This window comes from Phoenix dactylifera, chromosome 5 (assembly GCF_009389715.1).
Source record: "Phoenix dactylifera cultivar Barhee BC4 chromosome 5, palm_55x_up_171113_PBpolish2nd_filt_p, whole genome shotgun sequence".
In the NCBI taxonomy this organism is placed as follows: domain Eukaryota; kingdom Viridiplantae; phylum Streptophyta; class Magnoliopsida; order Arecales; family Arecaceae; genus Phoenix; species Phoenix dactylifera.
In genome coordinates, this window is record NC_052396.1 from 5,921,527 (window position 1) to 5,944,937 (window position 23,411).

Below are 23,411 nucleotides of genomic sequence, written 5' to 3' on the forward strand. Positions count from 1 at the left end.
AGCAGCAAAGAACCCGATGTGAATGAGATTAGAACGAATACAGAACGATTTGGTGGAAAATCAGCAATATTTGTTACTTTTGGTTGCAGAATTGTTACAAAATCTGTGCAGTCAATATCTCACAATCGAGCCACCCAACAAAACAAACAAATACAAATCATCTTGGGGCATAGACTAATCGAAAGTTGCTCGCTCCAAGATTTTTTCTTCCAGTATGCTCCTCTATTATTTTTTCCACTTATCAGGACAATGAGAGAGAGGCAGCACCAATGAATTATGAAAGAATGAATCGCAGAAATTAAATGAAGCCAGACAAGTATGATAGCCGAATCCCATGCTGTAAAGCTCCTTTTGCTATGCAGCTCCATTTGGTTGCTCTTGCTATTGGTCTGACAACGTCCAATAATCCTTGACTGCCAACAGAATCTTCTCCTTCTGGCGAGGACCATCTTCATGGTCAGCAATCTGGCTTTTCCATCTCATTCCATCAGTAATGCTCCTGATCTTCACCAAAACATCAACATCATCTCTAAAGATCACTGTACCCTCAGGCCTCAGGATTCTATCCATCTCCAACAAAATGTCTTCCATTTGGCATCTGCGATCATTGATTGCATCATCTTACATTGGGTCCATGCTTAGAGCCAAGGAGGGAAGAGAGAAAAAATATTGCTCACTACCTGTCCTTGTAAAGAGTAAACACCGAATCGGCATGAAGGAGGTCGTAAGTCCTTGGGTATGTAGACATTGCTTCGCACCTGCAGCGAAGGAAGATTAGTGTCAGATATCGAAAAGCAGGGCTAGAAGCAGCAAGAGTGCCCAAAGTTTCTGAAATCCAAACTCACCAATCCTGATAGGTTCCAATTAAGCCACGCTCATAGATAACACCAAGCGTGCTACTATTCGCCGCAGTAGGCACGACGTTCATCACCCAGACTGGCTCATCAATCATGGCAGCTGCGAATCCACCAAACTGCGCGTTCATGTCGAGTAGGTTGCGGTATCTACCCTTCTCTCCTAGGTTGAGCAGCTTCTTGTAGTACCCCACCCTCTTCTTCCACAGCTCGGTATCTTGGAAGAACATCTCATCGGTAACGCCATTGAGGCTTCCACTACTAATTCTTGGTGGCACTGCCACCAGTCTCTCAGGCCATCTCTTCAATTCCCCACCAGCCATGTCTTGAATTGAATCCACCTCAGGTAGGGGAGTAATGCAAGCCTCCATCTTTGTGTACCTACATTAGCAATTCAAAGAGGTCGTTAGGAAGAGCATTAGATCAAAAAATTAAAGCTTTGAGTGGAGGATAAACCAAGCAGCGTCAGGATTCTGATCTGTGCAGAACTGCGGAGACTGGATGATTTTCCGATTAGCTTTGCAGTGTATGTGGTTGGTGGGCTTCTGCCAGATTGCAATGTCTCCCTCCTCCTTTATTTTCTTCCAGCAGAGTCTCTTGGCCGTGGCTTCGATAGCTGACTGCTCTGCACTTAGGTCCTCCTGTGATCTCTCCCACCCTTTCCAGTGGCGCTTCCAATTGATGGGAGGACCTGATAGGATCCAGTACCCACCCGGTCTCAGAATACGGTCGATCTCAATCAAGTAGAGCCCATCTGTTTGAAGGAATTAAAACAATCATACAAGGAAGAAGAGCAATATGATTAAGAGTGAAGCAAGGTGATTGAAGGACAGGAGAATTACCATACTGATGCCAAGGAATGAGGCAGCGGGAGCAGTGCGCCATGTCGAAGGCCCTCGATGGGTACGGGAGGCGGTTGGAGGCAAGGATGCCGACCATGGCCGGCACGCCTCGCTCGAGGGCAAATTGGACCTGCGCTTCATGGGAGTCCCTTGGGGCAAATGACATTGTTAAGATGTCCCTGGAAAGAAGGTAAGCTCCCCAGCTCGCCACCTACATTCACCATTGTTTGAAAGAATTCAGTGATCTAGAAGAAGATCAACAAGCCTATAGTTGTTCTCCAACGGGAGCCAACTGAGGTGCCGTGTTGACAAGGTGACACTAGCTTTTTTCTCATATTGACCGTTGGCCTTGACCGAGTCATGGAGAATCCCGTGGACTGCCCAAATTTTCGAGTTTTTTACGAAGGAAAAAGAAAAGGATAACAGAATATTTGCGTCCAATTTCTGACACTAAATATGGAAAGATAATTCCAAATGTAAAGCGTTCTTATAAGACTTAATTATAGAACACAAAATTACTAAATTTAATTACAGAAAAAAACTGAAAAAGACCCAGTTCAATCCAATTCCCTGATATTAAGTTACGAACTCGAAATCACAAATAGTTAAAAGTTACAAAAGTCCTGGTGGTTTAATGTGCTTAATTATAAGTATATTAATTGATTACAAAATCAGGAATACCAAGAGACAAACACATACTTCCGAAAAAAAAAAATCAAAGAATAAATTATGGAATCCTCAGCTAAGTTACCACCATCCCAAAGTCTAATCTTTTCGTCGGAACCGGCGTAACCCGCCGGCGAATCGGCCGATACACCACCTTAAAGACGATAAAAGAGGAGAGAAGAGAAGAGAAGAGAGCACGTGGAGAGGGAAGAAGAACTAACCCCACAACCGGTGTCGATGGCGGTCCGGACGGACCCGTCGCGGAGGTTGATAAGCCTGTCGATTTCGTCGATGTAGGCGTCGGCACCGTTGGGGAACATGGTCCCGCCGCCGGGGAACCGGAACTTTTCCCCATCGACCCGGATCCAGTTCTGGACCGCCTTCTCCACCGTGAGCTCCTTGTGGGGCACGTTCGCGAACCACGCCACCCCGCGGCTCTCCGGCCACGGGAACGGATTCCGGTAGCCCGCCGGCGCCGGGATCAGGCACCGAAGCTCCTCCCCCTTCACCGGGCAGTGCCGCTCCCGGTAGATCAGCCGGTCCCTGGGGAACTTCAGCGACCGGGCCACGTCCTCGCACGGCGTGTACTCCGAGTACTTTGCTTCGCACGCCGGGAAGTCCCGCCTCGCCGGGGCGGCGAAGCCGGACTCGTCGGCGGCATGGTGGTTGGCAAAGTCGAGAGCAGTAACGGCGGTGGACGAGGGGGAGTTATTGTTATCGTCACAGGAGACGGTAGCCAGGATGGTGGAGGAGGCGGCGCGGGAGGTGGCGCCTCCACCGCCATGTTGCCAGATGCCAAGGAGGTAGGAGGCGGAGCAGAGGACGACGATGGCGGCGATGGACAGGAAATTGACCCGCTTCCAATAAGGCTTGTAGAGCTTCCATACACTGGAATATGGTGTGAAAGCGCCGGCCATAACGTTAGAACCGTATCTTGGAGTTTTAGAAACAGAGGAGAAGAGGGAAGAGGGAAAGGTTGGCTACATCTCCATATCGGTTGTATAGCCAGGCTATGGATAACATTTATGGAAAGGGTGTGTACAAATCTCTCTCTTTATCCTTCTTCTATTTGTAGATGGAAAGCCTCGCGCAGCCAGGCTCTCCTTGAAGCTTAAAGGCAGCTTAGAGACAACTCTTTTATGGTAGTGTTTTTGCTGGCTCCGGTTTTATTTTGCAAAATGGTAGTTATCTTGGTTTTATTTTATATATATATATATATATATATATATATATGTATACATATTAAAAAAGAAAAAATGTATGCAATACGTATTATATTATTGTGTGCCAAAGAAATATATAATAGAAGTGGGTTTGGATGTATGTGGAGAGCTAGGATAATATATTAAGGTGGTCCTGTCCATTGGGCGTATATTTCAGCGGGCTTTAGCGGTGGCGTGACGGTTGGGCTTTCTCACTTCTTTTTTATAATATTTTGTGAAATCAAGGTTGAATGTGTAAGAATATGTGGTCAATGGGATGCCACGGTTTTCATGCAGAGTTCGGGTTCATGGCGAGTTCGGTTTGGGAATGGCTCGTGTAAGGACACGTAAGCACGCACGGGTCGCGGTCGTATCCTTCGCCGGAAAGAAGGATTCACCCTCCTCTGCGCACATCCACCGTTGGATCACCAACCGCACAGAACTCAAAGCGATGCAAACTCCATCGGTCATCCGCCTGCACAGCTCTCAAAGCGAGCAGTGGATGATCCAACGGTGGATTCGCGCGATGGAAGGTGTACTTTTTTTCGCGCGAAGGATACAACTACGATCCGGATGCATGGTGGCTTATCTGGATCAACAGGAATCTGATCTTCCCGCTTTACCACGTTTTCTTTTTCATGTGGGGACAAAAGAGATTAAAAAAAGGAAGGTTCGATTTTACACTGCCATTCTTCGTCAAAAATGAGTGTGGATGGTTTGCGTATACTTACACTTTGTACTTTGCACACAAAATATATGTGTTTGATTTGATAAAAATGAGTATTTGATAAAAAGATTATGGCACCAATAGTTTTTTTAAAAAAATAATTAGTATAATGTGCTTTTTTTTCTCCGAAAAATATCTAAAATAAGGATTTCATTTTATCCAATTCTCTAAGATCCTCGGTATTTGTATCAGCCCCTCACTGTCACAATGTACAGAAAGTCCCGGCCTAAATTAGCTCAATAGATACAAAGCAATAAATCCTAAAACATTGACAAATACAATATCAATATATCTATCAATATTTTTAATTATTTATTTGATTTTTTTTCAATAGATGTTTTAACTTAGAATTTTAAAATGAATGCCATAAAATAATTAGTAATTTTGGAATTGTTATATGGACTAGGATTTTGATATCTTGTCCGTGGAATAGTAGCTGAGATTTTAAAGAAATCTTAGATATTTTAAAATTCTCCAACCTTCTATCTCAGCCAAGATAAGCCAAGATTTTGATTTTTCTGAATCTCCATCATCTACTGAGATTGCTAGGATTTTTAACATTTAGAAATTTGGCATGAGGATGTATTTATTAAAATAAGGATGTGAATATTGGAAGGATCATGTGCCCAATCTGACCTATAAATGTTCTATGGAGATTAGATATCAATAATGCATGCAAATAGAGAAGAAAATGTAGTCATGAAGATGCCCGGGCTGCATTCCTAGGATAGAATGAAGATTTTTCAAAGTTCAGCTTAGCTCACATGAGCTCACAAGAACCCTAAGCTTAGGCAATTTACTAGTAAAATCTTGATTTAGGTTGATATCACATGAAGCCTACCACTCATATGTAGAAGGATACTTTTTTCGATATAGGTCAAATATGCTGGCCTATGATCCGGAACAAGCACCTAGTGAATCAAGCAACAATAATCAAAACAATGGAGAGAGAAAAATAAATTTAATTAAAAATTATAAAAGCCTAAATATTTGGCTCCTTGTAAAGATGCCTTAAAAGAACAAAAAAATCTCCTAGCCACTATGGGCTTACACGTGGAATCTTGATAGTACCCATAGGCTAATGCATGAGGATAGCCATCATGGGTTAAAACGTGGTACTGTATCTGTCTGAGTCATTATATTGGTTAGTCAAAAATCAAAGGTTAATTAATGAGAAATCTAGAAATTATGAGAAATGAATGTCATGACATAAGAAACCGTTGTTGAACAATTGGTTACATTCAAATATATATATGTATATATATGTATATACATATATGTATGTACATGTACGTACGTACGTATATGTATGTATACATATATATATACACACACACACACGTGCACACACGCGCGCGCAAACACACACACACACACACACACACACACACATATATATATATATCTATGCTTCTTTGAAAAAATGATAATAAAAACTTATGTGCATATTTTTTATGAGTTTTCCGAATATTGATACGATATTTATTTATTTATTTAGTATTTTTATTTGATTATTTTCTTATTACTTATGATGTAGCAGTTTGTAATTCTTACTGGGCTGAAAAAACTTATACTCTTCTTTTTTTTCAAGAGTCATAGGAAGCATAGTTTCGAATGAGAAGGATGTGGAGTTCGTACAGCTAGTAATTAGTTAGTTAGTTATTTCTTTTATTTTGCTAATATCGATAGATATCAAAAAAATTATAATTGAACTAGTTGATGATTTAATGTTAGTGGACTGATTTAATTATAATTGTTGGTATTGTGTAAATTTTGTTCATCTCAGGCCTAATATATTCTTTAGGGCTATACCCTAGGAAGTATAAGGCCATGTCACGTGCCCGAATACAGGTGCTGAGTTCGGAGCGTGACAAAAACCGAGTTCTCAAAAATTGTGGTTTGAACCACCGTTCTTAAATATTAATTTAAAAAAAAGCTAAAGATCGACCAGATATGTTGACAAGGACTTAAAAAACTGGAAAGTAATTTAAGAAACAAAGCACAAATCCAATTTTTTGGAGAATTCTGGACGATAAGATGAGGGCTAATACAACCGTGATCCGGATCATGAGATGCATCCACTTAACTTAGGCTGCAAGCACCCAGCTAGTTTTAGCTTTAGATTTTAGTATATTCCCTAATCTCACCACCAGCCAATGGTAGAATAGCGGAGGCTAGCGTCATGCAACTAACCCCTGCTTTTGCTTTGAGGGAACCAATCAAGTGTCAGCAATACAAAAAAAATGTGTTCCAGCAAAGCTCAACTTTATAATTGTCTAAGGCCCCTGTCACTTCGATGGCCAGCTTTGATAAGAAGGAAACTAGGATGCCAAGAGTAAAGGTTTGGAAAGTCATATCAATTCTTTCCTTTTAGAACTTCTAGGCCGAACTAATTGAAATGGGATTTAGGGATCAGAAACGAAAGAATAATAACTAAGAACCCTGCACTTTTCTCTTTTTTTTTTTTTGATGGAAGAGAACCCTACACATGAGTTGCCCCCATCCTCCAATTCCAACTCTCTCTCTCTCTCTCTCTCTTCCATGCTGTCTCAGCCCTCTTAAGTGGAGAAATCTGTAGGGCATCAGCCCCAATTCAATGGCTGAGAATCATGGTAAATAAGTGATTTGAAAGGGGAAATAGTTTTGGTTTTACCATCCCAGCATGGTATGACCCAGCCTAGCAACAACAAAATCAGCTTCCTTATGCTGCACCAGAGAGTCCGAATTTGATATTGTGCAATGTTAAAATTAAATCGAATATAGATCATATATCAATATATCAATATCCATATTTATTTTATTTAAAGAATATAGATACAGATATAGATATTAGTAGGATACAAAAATTTATATCCATATTTGTTTAAACAGATACAGTTACAAATCAAATAGTGAAAATATGGACATAAATACAAATCTACGTCGGATAATTAAACTTTATGAGCACAAAATAAAATATATTACTAAGTAGAAGATAAATTAAGTTAATAGAATGCTACATAAAATTAAATAGAATTATAAATAGAATCGGATGTTGGGATACAAATCAGATAGTTATCTATTTATATTTATATTTATTTTTTTGATGGATATGAATACAGACATGAATATTAATTAGATGCTCAAATTATTGTTCATTTTGGATAAATTTGGAAATAAAAATAGATCTGGATGGATGTTACTCGGTAGCTCAACAAAAAGCCCATATCTAGTGACAAGGTTAATGGATCTCCCATGCTTCCCATCTCTTCCAATGGCCCAAGCATTCGCAGCACATCACGGCCTTTTCGCAATTTTCTAGCCCATCACAATCCGGTTCCAGCGCGTGACAAAGTAGAAGGGGATTTCCTTCAAAAGAGAAGGAGAACTGGAGGATGCAATCTCTTTGAGCAACATCAAGGATTTGAACCCGGTATCTTCTAAAAGACAATCCCGTGCCCCATTTTAAAAGAGAGAGAAAAAGGAAACTTAACCCCGCTTAAGAAAGCAGCGCCATGAATTTACTGTACAAGAAGGATAAATGCAAGTTTTGGTACCCTTCTCTAGTATACTTTCTCCACATATTTGCGTCATCAAGAGAACTTTAAGGACTTAGGCGCTACCATTTCACTAAAACCTGCAGGTGATAATAAAGGCTTAACTATGGTCTTTAAACCGACCATCCCAAGCGCCCTCGGCATTTGATTGCAACTTGGCCCACACCAGCCTCCGCCGCGGACGAGCCTTGCTGACTTGGCTCACACCAGCCTCCGCCAACAATCCCCCCAGCAAGCGAGCCCTACTGACTTGGCCCACACCGGCCTCCGCCAACAAGTCCCCCCCCCCCCCCCCCCCCACCCCAGCAAGGAAGTTCTTTTTTTTTTAATCACTTATTCTAGGATTCGAACCCGTACCACTGGCTCTGATACCACTGTTAGAACCGTAAGCGTTGCCATCTCACTAAAACCCGCAGGTAATAGTGAAGACTTAACCATGGTCTTTAAACCAACCATCCCAAGCGCCCTCCGGCATTTGATTGCGACTTGGCCCACACCGGCCTCCGCTGCGGGCGAGCCTTGCTAACTTGGCCCACACTGGCCTCCGTCAACAGATTCAATTTACTATGAGTGAAGCATGAAACAATGCAGTTCTAGAATTACTTATCCCACTGCTAATAGAAGAGCATAGGTACCCTCGAGTGACCTCTCGTCGATGGCCAAGTAACTAGAGTCCAACCAATGGAGGGGTATTTATGAGGACCCGTGCGGGCATGTGTCTAGTCCCACATTAGTTATTCACTAGATAGATCTTGGATACTTATAAAGGATCAAGGAATTTAAATAATACTTTCCAGCTAGCAATTTTGGGTGAGGTCCTAGGTTATTACAAATGGTATGCATAACCTATGTGGACTAAGAAACACTACAGCACAGATTCATTGAGACTGACAACGGACCGACTGCAGTATTTGACATCGGTTATACTTATACATAATAAATGAACCCTCCCCAGATCCATGTTTCCGGATCTCTCCCAATGGCCCAGACATTCACCAGCACACCGTGGCAACCTTTTGGAAGCGTGTAGTCCACCGTTTCACACGAGGGAGCTCCATGAACAAGAAGAGGAACAGCACAGTGCAATCTTTGAGTCTCTTTTATGCATGCATGAGGATAATGAAGATGAGGTAGGTGGGACTTCCTCACTGTGTCTCCTCCAATCTCCCTTACAAGTTCAGAGCGAAGGCTTTCCAGGATCGGTTTGTTCTTGATCAACTCTGCCGTGGTCCACTCAATTGTTGTAGTGGTAGTGCCAGTGCCTGCAGCGAAAATATCCTCAAGAAAAAGTCAGCAGTTCATAATGATACATACATCCCTTGCAACGAAACAGATGAAATAAATCTTACATCTCCAAGATTCAGGTTTCATTTGGCCATTTAGTTCATGTTCAATGAAGCTAATTAAAAAGAGAGGGACATCACCGAGCAGAATTTAAGAACAAAAATCTAATGATTTAGAAAAAATGCTTACCGCAATAGTGCTGAAATGGGAACTAAAAGAATAACTATCAGAGGTATACTCGATTAATCAGACCTAAAACAAATGTTAGAGTTATAGTCAGATAACAAATTTATACATCCATTTTTATTTTAAGAAACATTTGAAACAAGACATGCAATGCAGGTATCTTTAAATGGCCTCGACAGCTAGCATTTCTCCCTCGTAATTAAGGAGAAAAATTAACACTCGACCCCTTGATTTTCACAGATGGGCCACATTGTGGGCTGACACAAGCACAATTTGATTTTAATTTAATGCATAGCTGATCATGGGCCGGTCCTCAGCCTAAATTATATGCATGTTTACCGGCTTTTGGGCCGGCCTTTTAAAATTTAATATTTTTTGTACTCAAGCCTGTCTGGTGATCGTCTAGTAGCAAGATTAGATCTATTAGTGATTTTGAGCTGATCCAGGAACAAATTAAGCTGGATTTGATTAGATTTTGATCATGATATCATCCAACCTCTCGACCTCAAAATCAAATTGACCTCAAGTTTCCAGCATTGCAACTTTAAAATAACTTGATATGAACTATTACTATATGACTATTTATTTGGTATTACTCAAAAAATATGATACTTGTATGACTTTAAAGCGTAAAAAAGCACTTTCCAAACAGTAGGTACTCTAAGAGAAGCCAGAATCCAATCTTCCGCTGGGTCATGACATTGCTGCTCCATTCACACCACCATCGCACCTTCATTTGTAGCCAACGAATAAGATAAAAGAGAAAGAAAAAAATTATCGGAAATCGAATTTCTTGTGGGACGGTGAGAGATCCAGAGACGTATACCACAAATAATTCTAGAGTTTCTCTCTCTCCAACATGGCCAATTCATGGCAGCAAGTAGCAAAAGGATCTTCTGTTGAGCTGATTTATGGAACTTTTAAAATCTTCAATTTAAATAAAAGTTTTCAAATTTGATTGATGACGAAGGACATGAAGAAAAGGATTGGAGAAAAAAAAAATTGGATTAGTCCTCCATTCATCCTCTAATGTACATTTGGTGAAACATGAAAAGATGGATGGAAATGATTCCTTCTCAATTTGGTATAAAAAGAATAAAAAAGACGATGGATGATATTTATATGATAATTTTACTGAACTATCATTTCATGAAAAAATATCATTATTATTAATTTATAATATTTATTTATACTAAAAAAAGTAGGACAATATCTAAACTTACAATCTTTATAATTTATAATTATATACAAATTATATAAATATTTAATTTTAATATAATTTAATTAAATAAATAATTTTGCAAATTAGCTATATATGAACTAATTTATTTATATATTGATTATATAATTAATTAATTAATTAATATTATAATTTAAATAGTTAATTGCTTTCATATAAATGGTTAACTAAAAATTAGGGAATATAAATAAAAATAGTGCTGGGTTTTGTAAAAAAATAATGAGAGAGAATTTTGTGTACATAGAAACCTATTTGTTTTATATACTCCATCCATCTTTTTTTTTTTTGTGTCCTGTCGAGAGAATGCAAATGATAGACCACAATGGATGAATAATTTATTTATTTATTTATTTATTTATTAAACTAAATAATAGATAAAAACTTTCTATTTCTCTAATTTCGTCGGTCCCTCTCATGATCCTGCAAGGAAGGTGTTGAGAATGTACCATTTGCAAGCATGTCCTTTTCTCTCTCTGTCGATTGCCATGCGTGAGTCGCGTTATTTATCAATGTGGTCCACCTAACGACTATTTCGTCCCAGACAGCCAGGGAGTGACAAAATAAGTGATTGCATCGCCAAATAGATGGCTCGGTCTATTCTCGCTAAAAAACGCAGTGTTATTCTGGACGCGATGTCCAGCGTCTCCCCCACGGAGCTGATTATAATAGTAAAATGCATGCAATGGCGGCAGAATGATTTGTTCTCTACTCTTTCGAATGGTAATCATCACTTGGTGCACCAATCGAGCACAGATTATATAAAATGCGAGAAGGTGCATCTATCCATCTATATACAATAGTTTTATATAAAATAATTACTCTATATAACATTCTGTACAAAATATGCGATGTTGATCCAAACTAAAAATATGAGGCACACCATATTATACCGATTCAATATCGATATTTTATACAGATGGCATATGGAAGATTATCAGGGCTGATTATAATAATAAGTTATACACAATGGCGGCAGAATGATTTGTTCTTTACTTTTTTTCAATATTAATTATCATTTGGTGCACCAACTCGACGGTGGATTATATAAAATGCAAGAAGAAAGCAATATGGTATATCTATCCATCTATATGCAATAGTTTTATATAAAATAATTACTCTATATAGCATCCTGTGCAAGATATAGAGCTTACTGTATCATACTAATTTCGTACGGTACAGAAAAAAAACCATTTTGTACCATACTGATAGTGCGTCTGTACCTCGTATGCCCTGCTTATGGACGAACTTATTTGTCTAGAAATTTTAGGTGCCAAATCCTATGCCATGCGTAGCTCCTGAACATAACTCTTTGAGAGAACATGGTCATGATCATCATCTACAGATGGTTGGATCTCTTTGATGGGTTCATGCAAGTGTTTGCTCTCCTCCTTTCCGCTGTTTTCATATTTATGGATGCTGTCGCTTAATTATGGATGGGTAACAATAAAAGCATAAAAGAGAGAGGAAAAAAAAAAGAAGCTAAAGGAATGGATGACCCTCACTACCTGCCTATACCCATCTATACGTCACAAGTTTTTGACAACCGCCAAATATTGTATTCAGAAAGTTAAAGCAGTTGCATTGGATGGGAAAACCACCATTAAAGATTAAACTACTATTCAAATCTACAATTCCATCATAACCCCTGAGCCTCCATGCATCAAATCAATTCAGGTGTGCCCCAGGAAGAAGGCACTCAAAAAAGTCGATTAAATTTCCTTTCGATTGCAACGAGATGCAACAAAGGAATCACGTACTTCAAATCTAGGCACATTGGACCACTCAAAAAAAATATCACGGCTAGAAGCAGCAGGAGTGAATCTGGCGACCAAGGGCTCCATGCATGGTAAAAGGCATTCACCCGCAAGCAAAAGAATTGACCAAGAGTCAACGGTTAGGCGGAGGGGGCCCCACCTGGAAATTGCCTCGTCGGAGGACCCACCCCCGCGGGAGAACGGCATCACGTCATTTTTAGACGCGTACACAATGATCTCCGAGGACTCCCATTGAAGACATGGTTCACAGACTCCAAGGGTAGCAAGGGAGAGAACAGGAGCTCCTCCGAAGGTAAGGTTGCTCCTCCTCCTCCTCTTCCTCCTCTTAGATTTGATTATTTCTTCGTAATTTGGTAAAAAGTCGGTTTCTTGGGTCAGTGATGCTTTGAGCTTTTATTGCTTTAGAAGTAAAAAAAGAAACTGTTGAGCTTTGAGATTTGAGATTTTATTTTCATGACTGCAATTGGATTCATGGCTTTAGCTGGTCTTTTCTTAATTTTCGTACCAATTAAGGGAATTTACCATGTTTCCTTCAAGGAAAAATGGATCTTGCTACGTATCACTAGGAAAATGAAGGATCTTTAGGTGTGATGCTTGTGACTGTTGGGGTGTGGTTCTGGGACTTTTTCTTTAGTGCTGAACTTTGTTTCTTTGGTGCTGGTATGGTGATCTCCCCTCTATTATCAGAGAGGAAGTTGTTGATGATTAGTTATTATATTTATGTTGGGATCTTTAAAACATCTGGCTTTTTGCACCTGGATTTATATCTATAGTATTATGTTGAGACATAATTTGTCATAAAAAAATTCTTTCCATGATTAACTGTGGTTAGTTCTGTTGTGAAAATTATTGAACTGAATCAAGTTTGAATTGGATTGGTCTTGACTGCCAGAGGGCCCTCTGATAAGCAAGGATTATAACGTAATAGTATCTTGACAGAAGATGCCGCTCCTGCCATTGGCTGTAGGAAGTTGAATCAACAGTTTGTTTTTTCAGAGCACAACACCATTCGTCATTTGGATTTGATTAAGGGACAAAGTTCAGAAATAGAAAGATTTGAAGAAGTTTGCTACAAATTTGAAAAGTATCTGGGAACTTTTTTTTAATGAATTAATTAAAGGGCTGCAACACGAGAGAAACAAAAATCAATGGCTAACAATCTAGCCTGAACCTTTGGGTAGGTTAAGGAATGGGAAATCTTTCTTCTGTTGCATGAATCAAATGTTTCATTTCATCCAAAAAAAGCCATCTCTTTCTGAATAAGCTTATTGCCCTCTTTGTCATGTATTGTGTATTTGGAACATTTCTGCTATTTACTATGCTTTCTGAGAAGCATCAGACAGTACAGAGTAAACTTGTGTTGGTTTTTGGAAGGAGTAGAATAGTAAAATTGAAGATCCGATTAGATAAACAGAGTATTATCTGTAAGTTTGGTTTTATTTCATTCTTCTTTGTTTATATTTAGTTGTATAAAATTTTCAAAATTTTGTATATAAAGTTGCACTTAGCCATTTCACTTGCTTAAAACTTTGTCCCTTTCTACTTTACTATTTACAATGTCTGGTCACAATTATGCAGCGATGATCATCTTTAAGTTTGTTACTGCAGGAGGATCAAAGTTCCAAATCTAAATTTTATACATTTTAGTAAACAATATGTCATGTGTGTGCGTGCGTGCATGTTCTGGCTGATTCCCAGTAGTACTCCATTATCAGCACTTCTAGTCTTTTTTCCAATTAGGTGGCCGTCATGGGGATGGAATTTGAGACAAAGGAAAAGAAGCAAGTAAATGTTTACTATGTAAATGCCCCCGTCTCTTGTGTGGTGGAAGAGAATTTTGGAGGATATTTCCACGATTATGATGTTTCTGCACTGGCAGAAGATCTTCAAGCTCAGGTGGGCTCTAACTGGTTTTTTTTTTAAAAAAAAATTGTTGTTTCTTTAAAGAGATATTATGTTGATATAGTTGTAACTTAGTGATTTTGAGCTTTCACAGTGGGGCATGTAATGCTAATTATAGTCTTTCCAAAATTATTTATAGCAACTGTGATTCTAAGAATTGCAAAATCACCATATTATCAGTTTATGGTCATTAAAACGATTATTATTGTTCTCAAACTGATAGTTATGGCGGTCAAAAAGACTAGTAGATCACCATCTTATGCGTGACTTTGCTTTGTTCATTATCTCAAAAGCAAAGTGGTAGCTAACATTGGCAATTATTTCAGTTTAGCTTCAACTCTTCTATGCTGAGGTAATCATTTGCGCAACTGAAGTCAAAGTGGCCAATAGTATGTTGTCTTTTAAACAAATAAGAGTGCTGGTGCTTTTAGTGAAGTAAAGGGAGCTGCACTCTCTTCATGCCCTTAATTGTGGTGAGTCCAGGCTTTCATGTGACAAGAACTTGTATAAGGGGATAACCTGGCTCTTATGCATGGACTCATGGGGTACTGTTTCATGAATCTCACCGAAACTTTGGTTAATCACATACGTTTGAAACTTAATTTTGCATAGGCTCAATATACAAGATCCAACTGCTGCTATTTAGTCCCACTCTATGAAAGCTTCCTTAGGTTTTTTGTATTAAGCATCTTCTATGGTTGTGTGTAAGGTATTTTGAGAGCTTTCTTGAGGGTTTTCCTTGTAACAAGAGGAGTGAGAATTCACCATGAACTCTTTGGCACTCAATCAGTGAAACCTCTCTCTTCTTCTTATAGACATAACCTCTGATTTGTTTTCCTCTTTATTTCTGTAATGTGTTTCTCATGCTCCTTGCATATTTTATTTGTAGTACCATGAAAGAGATCCATCTAGTACATTGCAGGGAGCAACATATTGGTTCCTTCCTAAACTCTCTAGACTGTTGTGTATGTGTTCCTTGGAAAATCATAGCCCTTTCAGACTTTCAAATAAATTCAAACATTGAACTTATAATTAGTTAAATGAAGTTTTGATTTTCAAATGGAATAATGTGGCAATACGGGCTGCAGGACTAGTTCTTCCACTAGATTTGTACTTTTCAAAGGTGCTATAATCTTGTAATTTGTAATGCAGAAGTGCATCATATAAGTTTGTTATCATGGTTCTCAGGGAACTGACACTGATGGTCTTACAATTTTAAATTCTTTGGTTCTGAAAATATGCAGTCAAATATTTTAAGTAGTCAATCACATGCATTCTCTAAATAGCAGATCTTCGTACTCTAGATAGAAAAGTTTATATTTGATTTAAACAGAAATTAGCTGTTAGTATGATTTAATTCGACTCTGATACAAGAACAACTGCTTTTGTCACCAAAGAGCTTCATTCATCCGTCTTACTTAAGGACTAGAGTGGCACATCATCATGATTCCATGTCTAATGGATGGATCATAACACAACTGCATGCTTGTAGTGTAGGTATTGACAAAATATATATTAGCACATATTGCACTTATTTTCAGAAAAAATAACAGCTTGTTTGGTATTGTTGTTTTTGTGTTGTTGTTTATTTATGAGCTAGTGAATACTGTAGGGAGATTAATGTTGAAGATAGCATTTGCACAAACTTATGCTATTCCTTGCTTTTATTTTCAACTTTTTTTTCTGAAAGCAATAAAGATATCTAAAGATTTTTTAAACAATTTAAGAAAAAAAAGGATTTCATCGTATACATTGTTCAGTCTAGCTCATTTTTCTTCTTGGGTTTTTGAAAACAAAATCAGAAAAGAAGAGCAATACCTGAGGGTCCCCAAGCTAACTCTACAATAAGTAGTCATTTTTCATATCAATAAACTGATAATAATTGTAAAACCATCCTGTAATGGTGTTTTATTATTTTAAGTAAGCTTTCTGTGCAGGAAAGTGCCTATGAAACCTTCCAAAGAAATGCTCGGAGTGATACAACAAGAGCTTCCTCAAGCAATAACTCTAGACATAATCATGATCATCTCCCAAGGGAAGCCGAAAGAAATTCTTCAAAAACTGCAAATGTTGGGTCACAGCTAGCTATAGATGAAGCTCTAGCTAGAGAATTGCAAGAGTTGGAGAATCAGCTTGCTGATACTTCCCTTGGTGGAATTACTGAAACAGAAGCTGGTAAAGATAGTTTTCAAGCAACTTTAATTATTCTTGGAGTGAAGTAATTATTCGAGTTAAGTAATTTGTCCATTGTGCTTGTGTCATAATTATGATGTTAACTACATTGTTGCTGCATGTCTATCATTTATTCTTCCATTTGGAAGATTGGGCCCTGGGTTGGTACAGGTGGCAAAGAAGAATCAATCAAGTTGGTCCCACTTTGATGGGATATTGCTTTCTTCAGTTTATGTTTTCTATCTATTACTTATGTTTTGTTGTTGATATGAATCTCTTTTCTGTTAATGAGGTGAAGTTTGTACAATGTAGCTGGTGAAGGTCAACTCTATCATATATATTTTGATAGCAATGAGTAATAATGTCTATTCTATAAACCTAAGAATCATTACAAATTTAATGTATTAATGCTTTTACTGTAGTGGTGTTGCAGCAGTTATATCAAATTTATTAACTGTTGAGGTTCTCAAAAAGATGCTACTTCTTACCTGTAGGAGTCAGTAATTTAGATATAACATTCTAACTTCTCTTTCATCTGGACTTGTAAGAGAAACTGCTGAAATTGTAACAGTTATAATTCTTAGTCTGTTAATGACCGTTCAATAATTCTGGCATGACTGATTTTTTCTTGGCATGGTTCTTCAAGATGCAAACCCCACACAATCTTCCTCAGCTAATTTGGAACGTAATTCTGCAAGCTTGTCTGTTCAGGTAATTTGCATTGTGGTTCACTATTCTTTGGAAATGCATCATTTCATATATCTGAACCTGACGTTATTTATGACTTGTTATACACAGGTTGCGCAGGATGATGTAGACCCAGATAATATGACTTATGAGGTGTGTTTATCGATACCTGTATTTTCAATACAAACACAAATACAATCATACATGCGCACACACGCATGCATGCATACATACATACATACATATATATATATATAGACACATGCGAGCGCGCGCGCGTGCAGGCGCACATATACACCCACCCACACACACACACACACCCACCCACACACACACACACATATATATATATATAACTTCATGCTCAGTTATGCTTACATCTTCCAAGATAAGAGCAAGAATTAAGATGTCAATTATTCTTTGGACCAAATACTTTGTATGTAGTGGCTCTCGTCACCACTGAGGTCATCTGGCATTGTGCCTCGATGTCACAAACCTTACTTTTTATCTTATCTCAGTGATGATTGGAGTGCTATCCATATAAATTGTAAATCAAAATTTTCAGTTCCCACTCTGCCCACCACTCTTGCTTCCTCATATCCTTCTACTTGTGTCCGGTGAGTATCTCATTAAGTTGACCTTTATAATATATATTGAGCCAGCCTAGCCTATACCCCGTGATAAACTTAGGGAATTTATACAATTCTATCATGTATGCACATCCATAATAACTCATTGTAGAGATATTTGTTATTTGTACACCATAATTGAGGCTTTGATAATATTACTGTATGCATAGGTTTTTTCCCTTCCACTAGTATATTTTTGCACTATTGCACCATTCAGCACTTGGATCTTCATACAGGAGGTTGATTGTTTGCTAACCTTTGATAGGTCCAGTGGTTAAATACTATGTAGCTTTCTGTTTTTCACACTGATGTAGGGAGAACATTAGCTATGCATACAGAAAGGCATGAGTGCTATAATGTGGCTTATAAATTCATATATGCCTGGCACATGACAGAATGCTGAATGGTATTCAAACATTGGAATTCTTGTATCACATAGCTAGTGGGTCTTATGGCATGCTTTTGAAGTAAAAGGATTTATGGCAGACAATACTCATGAGATTTTTATGCACATCCTACCAAAAAGAATATTGCAAAATCAAAGATATGCATCTTTCGTACAAAAAAATGATGTAAAAGAGTAAGAAGACAAGGATCTTATTAGGTTTTTATTTTGAGTTTCATGGGCTGACTTCACCGAGTTGGTGGTCACATTTTTTTTCTTTTTATTTCAGATGTAGCTTGAAATAAGCATCATTATTAACAAATGTAACTTATGCTGCTTTTTGATATGATAAGCACATTCCTGTTATTCATTGGTCTTATTTAATTATTTGCTGAGATTACTTTTGTTTGTTTTCAGTTTTTTGTATCACAAGTGATTTTTTTTATATAATTTTAGGAATTGCAACGGCTAAGTGAAGCTATAGGCACGGAAAGCAGAGGATTATCTGATGAGCTTATATCCTTTCTTCCAAATTCAAGATACAAAATTGGTTTATTCTCGAAGAAAGAAAAACATGAGGAGTATGTTTTGGTTTAGTTCTTTCTTTACTATTATATGTATTTGCTTTATCAGCATACACTAACTTTTGGTAGGCCAAGATTATGCTTTTGTGAAATCTCTACCAAGCTCCCTCACTTTTATATTATTTGTAGGCGTCCCTATGTCGTGCAAGTATATCTTGTTCTATCCTTTATGGAAAACTTCTAGAATGAGAAGTAGATGTACTTTGCAGGAAGAACTGAATAATAATTCACTGAGGCATTGTGAGCCTGAGAATCTTTTTATAGGAAGTCAATTTAATTGAAAAGCAAATTACTGAAGGAAATGTTTGAATGCTCGAAGTATTTGATAAGAGTTGCTTCATTGAGTTGCAGGAGCTCATATTGTAGGTTGTGCCTTTCACTAATGGTTTTTGCTACATGCAGATGTGTGATCTGCTATTTGGCTTATAAGAACCGAGATAAATTGATCACATTGCCTTGCCAACATCAATATCATAAAACCTGTATCACGAAATGGTTAAAGATCAACAAGGTAGTTTCTACTGTCATTATTCACAATTTGAATTTTGCTGTGTTAATTTTGATTTCTGAGCACCAATCTTATTTTAATCTAGGATGTTATGCTTTTAGTCAGCATTGTTTTTTTTTTTTGTATTTATGGACCTTAATTCTTCAAAAGCTTGTACATCATTAGTCTATTCCTATCCAAAATGTATTTTGGATTGAACATGGATTTATGGACATTTTGTAGTTCGTAGAAAATTTAATATGGAGCAATCAGCTTACAAAGAAAATACAAGTGCCTAAAGAAAAAAGAAATATTTTTTTGATAACCAGAAAGATACTCTTCTGAAACATCTTAGTCAAAAATAGGAAAGAAATTATCAAGAATCATACTACAATTTCTATATGCTTTGTAACAGTTATCAAGGATTTGACTGCTCAATTAGTAATTTAAGAGCATTCTAAAATTATTAACCAAACTGAACGCATGTCTTGTTTCCCAGAGTCCTATTCTGACTGAATCTGAAGATGACTGAAAACTTAAAACCTGAAGCGCTGTTTGTATGGCCACTTTTGCAACAGAAACCCAAAAACCTTAGGCATGCAAGTGATGCTTTCTTGAATTCCACATCTCCAAATAGTTCTTTAGACACATCTTGATCTGCAGCAGCCAGCAAACCTTGAAGGTGTTTTTAACTTTACAGTCAATGTGGATAACCCTTTACAGTTATTTCTTCTACTGCTGCTTCTATTTATTCTACTGCCTCTTCATGAAAAATGGATTAGTCCTTCTGTAACCTAAAAATAATAGGTTTATTTTATAAGAAAAAACAGACATCAGGATGTTCTTAAAATATATAATGAACATCAGTCAAATTGCTGTTTACTGACAAACAATCGGAGAAACATTTTTGACTAGGAGACTGAATGTCATGGTTCATGCAATACATGCAGCATTTTCAGTTAATAAGGTCGTTTTGTTACTAAGATATGACCCTAATCCAGCAGTCAAGTGGATCCATAGTTCTAAGTCATGGCATTGCCATCTGTTCATGAGCAAGGACGAGAAGCATGTTGACTAGGAGGTCAAATATGGTGATTCTCACAAAACATAATATAGCTATTAGGTTAACAAGACAATTTTAGTACTTGGAAAGAAACTTCAGGGGTTTACATCCCTCTGTTCTGATGCAGCATTAACTGTTCCTTTCCTGCTTAAATTTGTTTGGTTCATATACACATTGTATCATTTCTTATATTTTTCTGACTAGAGTGTACATTTCTTTTCCTCTTCAGCATTGCCTTTATCTTTTAGGCTGCTTCTTGTTTATATTTCTCACAACAAGGGTTTGTTTTATATTCTAGTGTCTCAAATTCCCTAGGAACTTTGTCATGTCATGCCTAGTTGTTCACATGCTTTAGATTTTAGGTAGTTCTGTTAAACTCATTTATTAACACAAATGAGATTGATTCTGCACATTGTTTTTCTGTACCAGGCATGCCCAGTTTGCGGTGCGGAGGTTTTTGGTTCTAAATGAATACACATCAAATATGCAAGTGGTTCGTTTATGTTGGCATGAAGTATCTCGATCCTTTTGGATGGCACTTGAGCCATATCATGGTGGTGTAGGTTGTTTAATGTCATGGGAGTTCCTTATGCAATGATGCAGAAACATATCTTGACATTTAAAATTTTATTATAAGTAACAAATAGAAAATGAGGATCAAAAATATGACATTCAGATGGGAAAGATGTTTTCATGCCATAGTGATGGAATGCTTTTATTCACTGTATTATGTATCATTGTGTAACTAATGTTTATTGATTACTTAAACATGTTGAAGGTTGTTGCTTATCCCAGCTATAGAATTACGTTCTTAGTTATCTATTCCAATATTATTCTGGTCGGAATAGATGGTTTGTCTTAGAATAGATTTCGTCAAGTCCTGATGGTAATAGGATAGCTTCTTCGAGAAAGGATAGTGGCCTTTGGTCTTTCTGTTCAAAGGGATTTTGTTTTTAGCTAGGGAGAAAGGCTGAGGATGGTTCCTATTTGACCTAGGAGTTGGTTAATACTATAAAATAGCCTGCGCAGCGAGTAGTTTTAATAGATGTGTTATTGGAGAAAATTTCTGAGGCATCCGTGTGTGGCTTCCTTTGGTGGAGGGAGAGTGCCTGTGAGGCCTTCTGGAGTAGAAGTCCAGAAATTTGGTCTGGTTTAGTGTAAGCTTTATTTAATAATAAAAGTATTGTTTTCTCTTTCCAAATTTATCTTTTTCGATATTTTTTCTTCTCACAAATATTCTTGAGTTTGGTGTTCATTCCTTGGGCTTGGGACTGTCATTTTATGTAGGATTGTGCCGCTCTACGAGGTATCACAACAAGATTGCTTTGATATTTGACCAAGTGCGGTGCAGCTTTGATTTGATTTGTTCAAAGTTTGGTTTTCAATGTAGAGACTTGATTATGATGACTTTTCTGTTCATGGTTCAGTACAAAGTGCTTTTAGTAGTGCATTGTGTTTCTGTGCAAACTTGTGCACTCTACTCATGATAGATATTTGAGTTGTGATGGCTGATTTTACCACTTCTGTGGTGGTTGATTCATCTACCACTCTTCCACTCCTTAAGTTGAATAACACTAATTATCCGTGCTGGACATCTATTGTCAAGTATATTTGATAGGATAAAAGATTCAGGAAAGTATTGTGGATTCTCTAAGCTACGGTGGATAAAGAAAATTATCTTGATATTCAGAATAGAGACAAAGTTAAAAGAAAACTTGGAATATTCTAACAGTTATCTACTCGAGATTTACTGAGATATAGTATCAAAAGGTTCTCAGACAAAATTTGCATGAAAAACAAGTTTTAGTGCCAGGATTTTTGGAGAATGTTGGTGAGGAGATAGATTGGTTTGGAGATGAAGATTCGAAGCAGGGGAGTTGATCAATTGGTGATTGGATTAAGTTCAAAAGACCGAGAGAATGACGATGTTGATGAATTGGAGGAACAATCAGGTCTAGAATAAAATATGAAGTGGTAGGAGTCTAATCAGATGGATATTATATGAAGTACTAAGGAGGTTGTGACCGAAGAGTTGGATCGTATAGGTTCGGTTTATGCAGAAACTGTGCAGGACATCAAGGTTTCTTCCAGTGATTTAGTTATTCGTTGGAAGAGCCGGCCAATTCTAAAGTAGTTTTAAGATCAAGCAACAAGAAGACATGCATTGTGTCAATTATACTATTAGTGCCTCGGTAACCCACAAGATGGAAGAGCTAATTGTTTTTGAAGCTATTCTAGAGATCGAACAATTAGAAGATTATGCATGATAAGATGGTGGTTTCAGCTTTAAGCGAAACAGGGAATTTGATCTTATATATGTTTAGAGAGAGTTAGCAATATGCAATTGCATGGATTTATAGCACACGATGGATTGAGTCACATGTATGCAAGTGTATTAGAGGTGCACAAGTATTCGAGCGGAAGGTGCACAACATCAAAGCATAGGTTCGACGGAGTGACGCATCCAAGTTATAATTATGAGATTGTGCAAGCGTGCATGGATCATCTTAGCCTGAGATCATGGATGTTATAAGATACAATTGCGTACAGATTCATGATTGCAAGCATGTGCAAGAGTAGCTACTAGTTATTGTTGCCGGACATTCATTGATTCCAATTAGATGTTTGATGGAATCTCGGTATGTTGATGATGGGGTCGAAGCTGAGAGGGTTTGTTAAAGTCATTCTTGACTTCGTCATAGGCACCGAAGGGGATAGGCTGGTGAGGAGTGCAAGTTGCTTGCTTAGAAGAGTCATCATCAAAACAAACTTCACAATGAGTGAGAGAGGGGGAGAGAGAGAGAGAGAGAGAATGTGTGTTAAAGGCCATTGCTTATCCCAGTTATACTTGGATTATGTTGTTATTTATCTACTCCAATGTTAGTCTAGTTGGAATGGATGGTTTATCTTTTCGGGCTCGTTTGGTTCGCGGGAAGGATTTTCCCTCCTAGGAATATGATTCCCAATGATTCCTGGGAATCATATTCCTAGGAAGAGAATACCTAGGAAAGTATTTTTGGCATGTTTGGTTAACCATTGGAAAATGACAAATTTCCAAAGTGCTTATGTTTGGTTGACCATCCACTTTCCTAGGAAAGTTATGTATAATTCCTATTATGCCCCTAATAAAAATTAGTTCTTTAATGCCTCTTTAATGCTTCTTTAATGTTGAAGGGTCTTTTTGGGAAAA

At 37.7% G+C, this 23,411-nt stretch overlaps 2 protein-coding genes across 2 annotated transcripts; one reads left to right on the forward strand and one right to left on the reverse strand.

The window, feature by feature from the left end:
* Positions 1–48: 48 nt before the first annotated feature.
* LOC103711145 (probable methyltransferase PMT15) lies at positions 49–3,499 on the reverse strand. The gene is made up of 6 exons (XM_008797175.4): positions 2,584–3,499; positions 1,697–1,907; positions 1,311–1,608; positions 846–1,235; positions 681–758; positions 49–598 (listed from the first exon to the last, which is right to left on the reverse strand). The coding sequence occupies exons 1-6, from the start codon at positions 3,277–3,279 to the stop codon at positions 382–384; spliced, it is 1,890 nt and encodes a 629-aa protein (XP_008795397.2). The 5' UTR covers positions 3,280–3,499; the 3' UTR covers positions 49–381.
* Positions 3,500–12,438: 8,939 nt separating this feature from the next.
* On the forward strand, positions 12,439–20,959 carry LOC103711144 (E3 ubiquitin-protein ligase BIG BROTHER-like). Its single transcript, XM_008797174.3, has 8 exons — positions 12,439–12,609; positions 14,053–14,208; positions 16,152–16,389; positions 17,033–17,097; positions 17,185–17,226; positions 18,544–18,668; positions 19,074–19,182; positions 20,651–20,959. Exons 2-8 carry the CDS (start codon positions 14,062–14,064, stop codon positions 20,690–20,692), a joined length of 768 nt encoding a protein of 255 aa, XP_008795396.2. The 5' UTR covers positions 12,439–12,609; positions 14,053–14,061; the 3' UTR covers positions 20,693–20,959.
* The last annotated feature ends 2,452 nt before the right edge of the window (positions 20,960–23,411 follow it).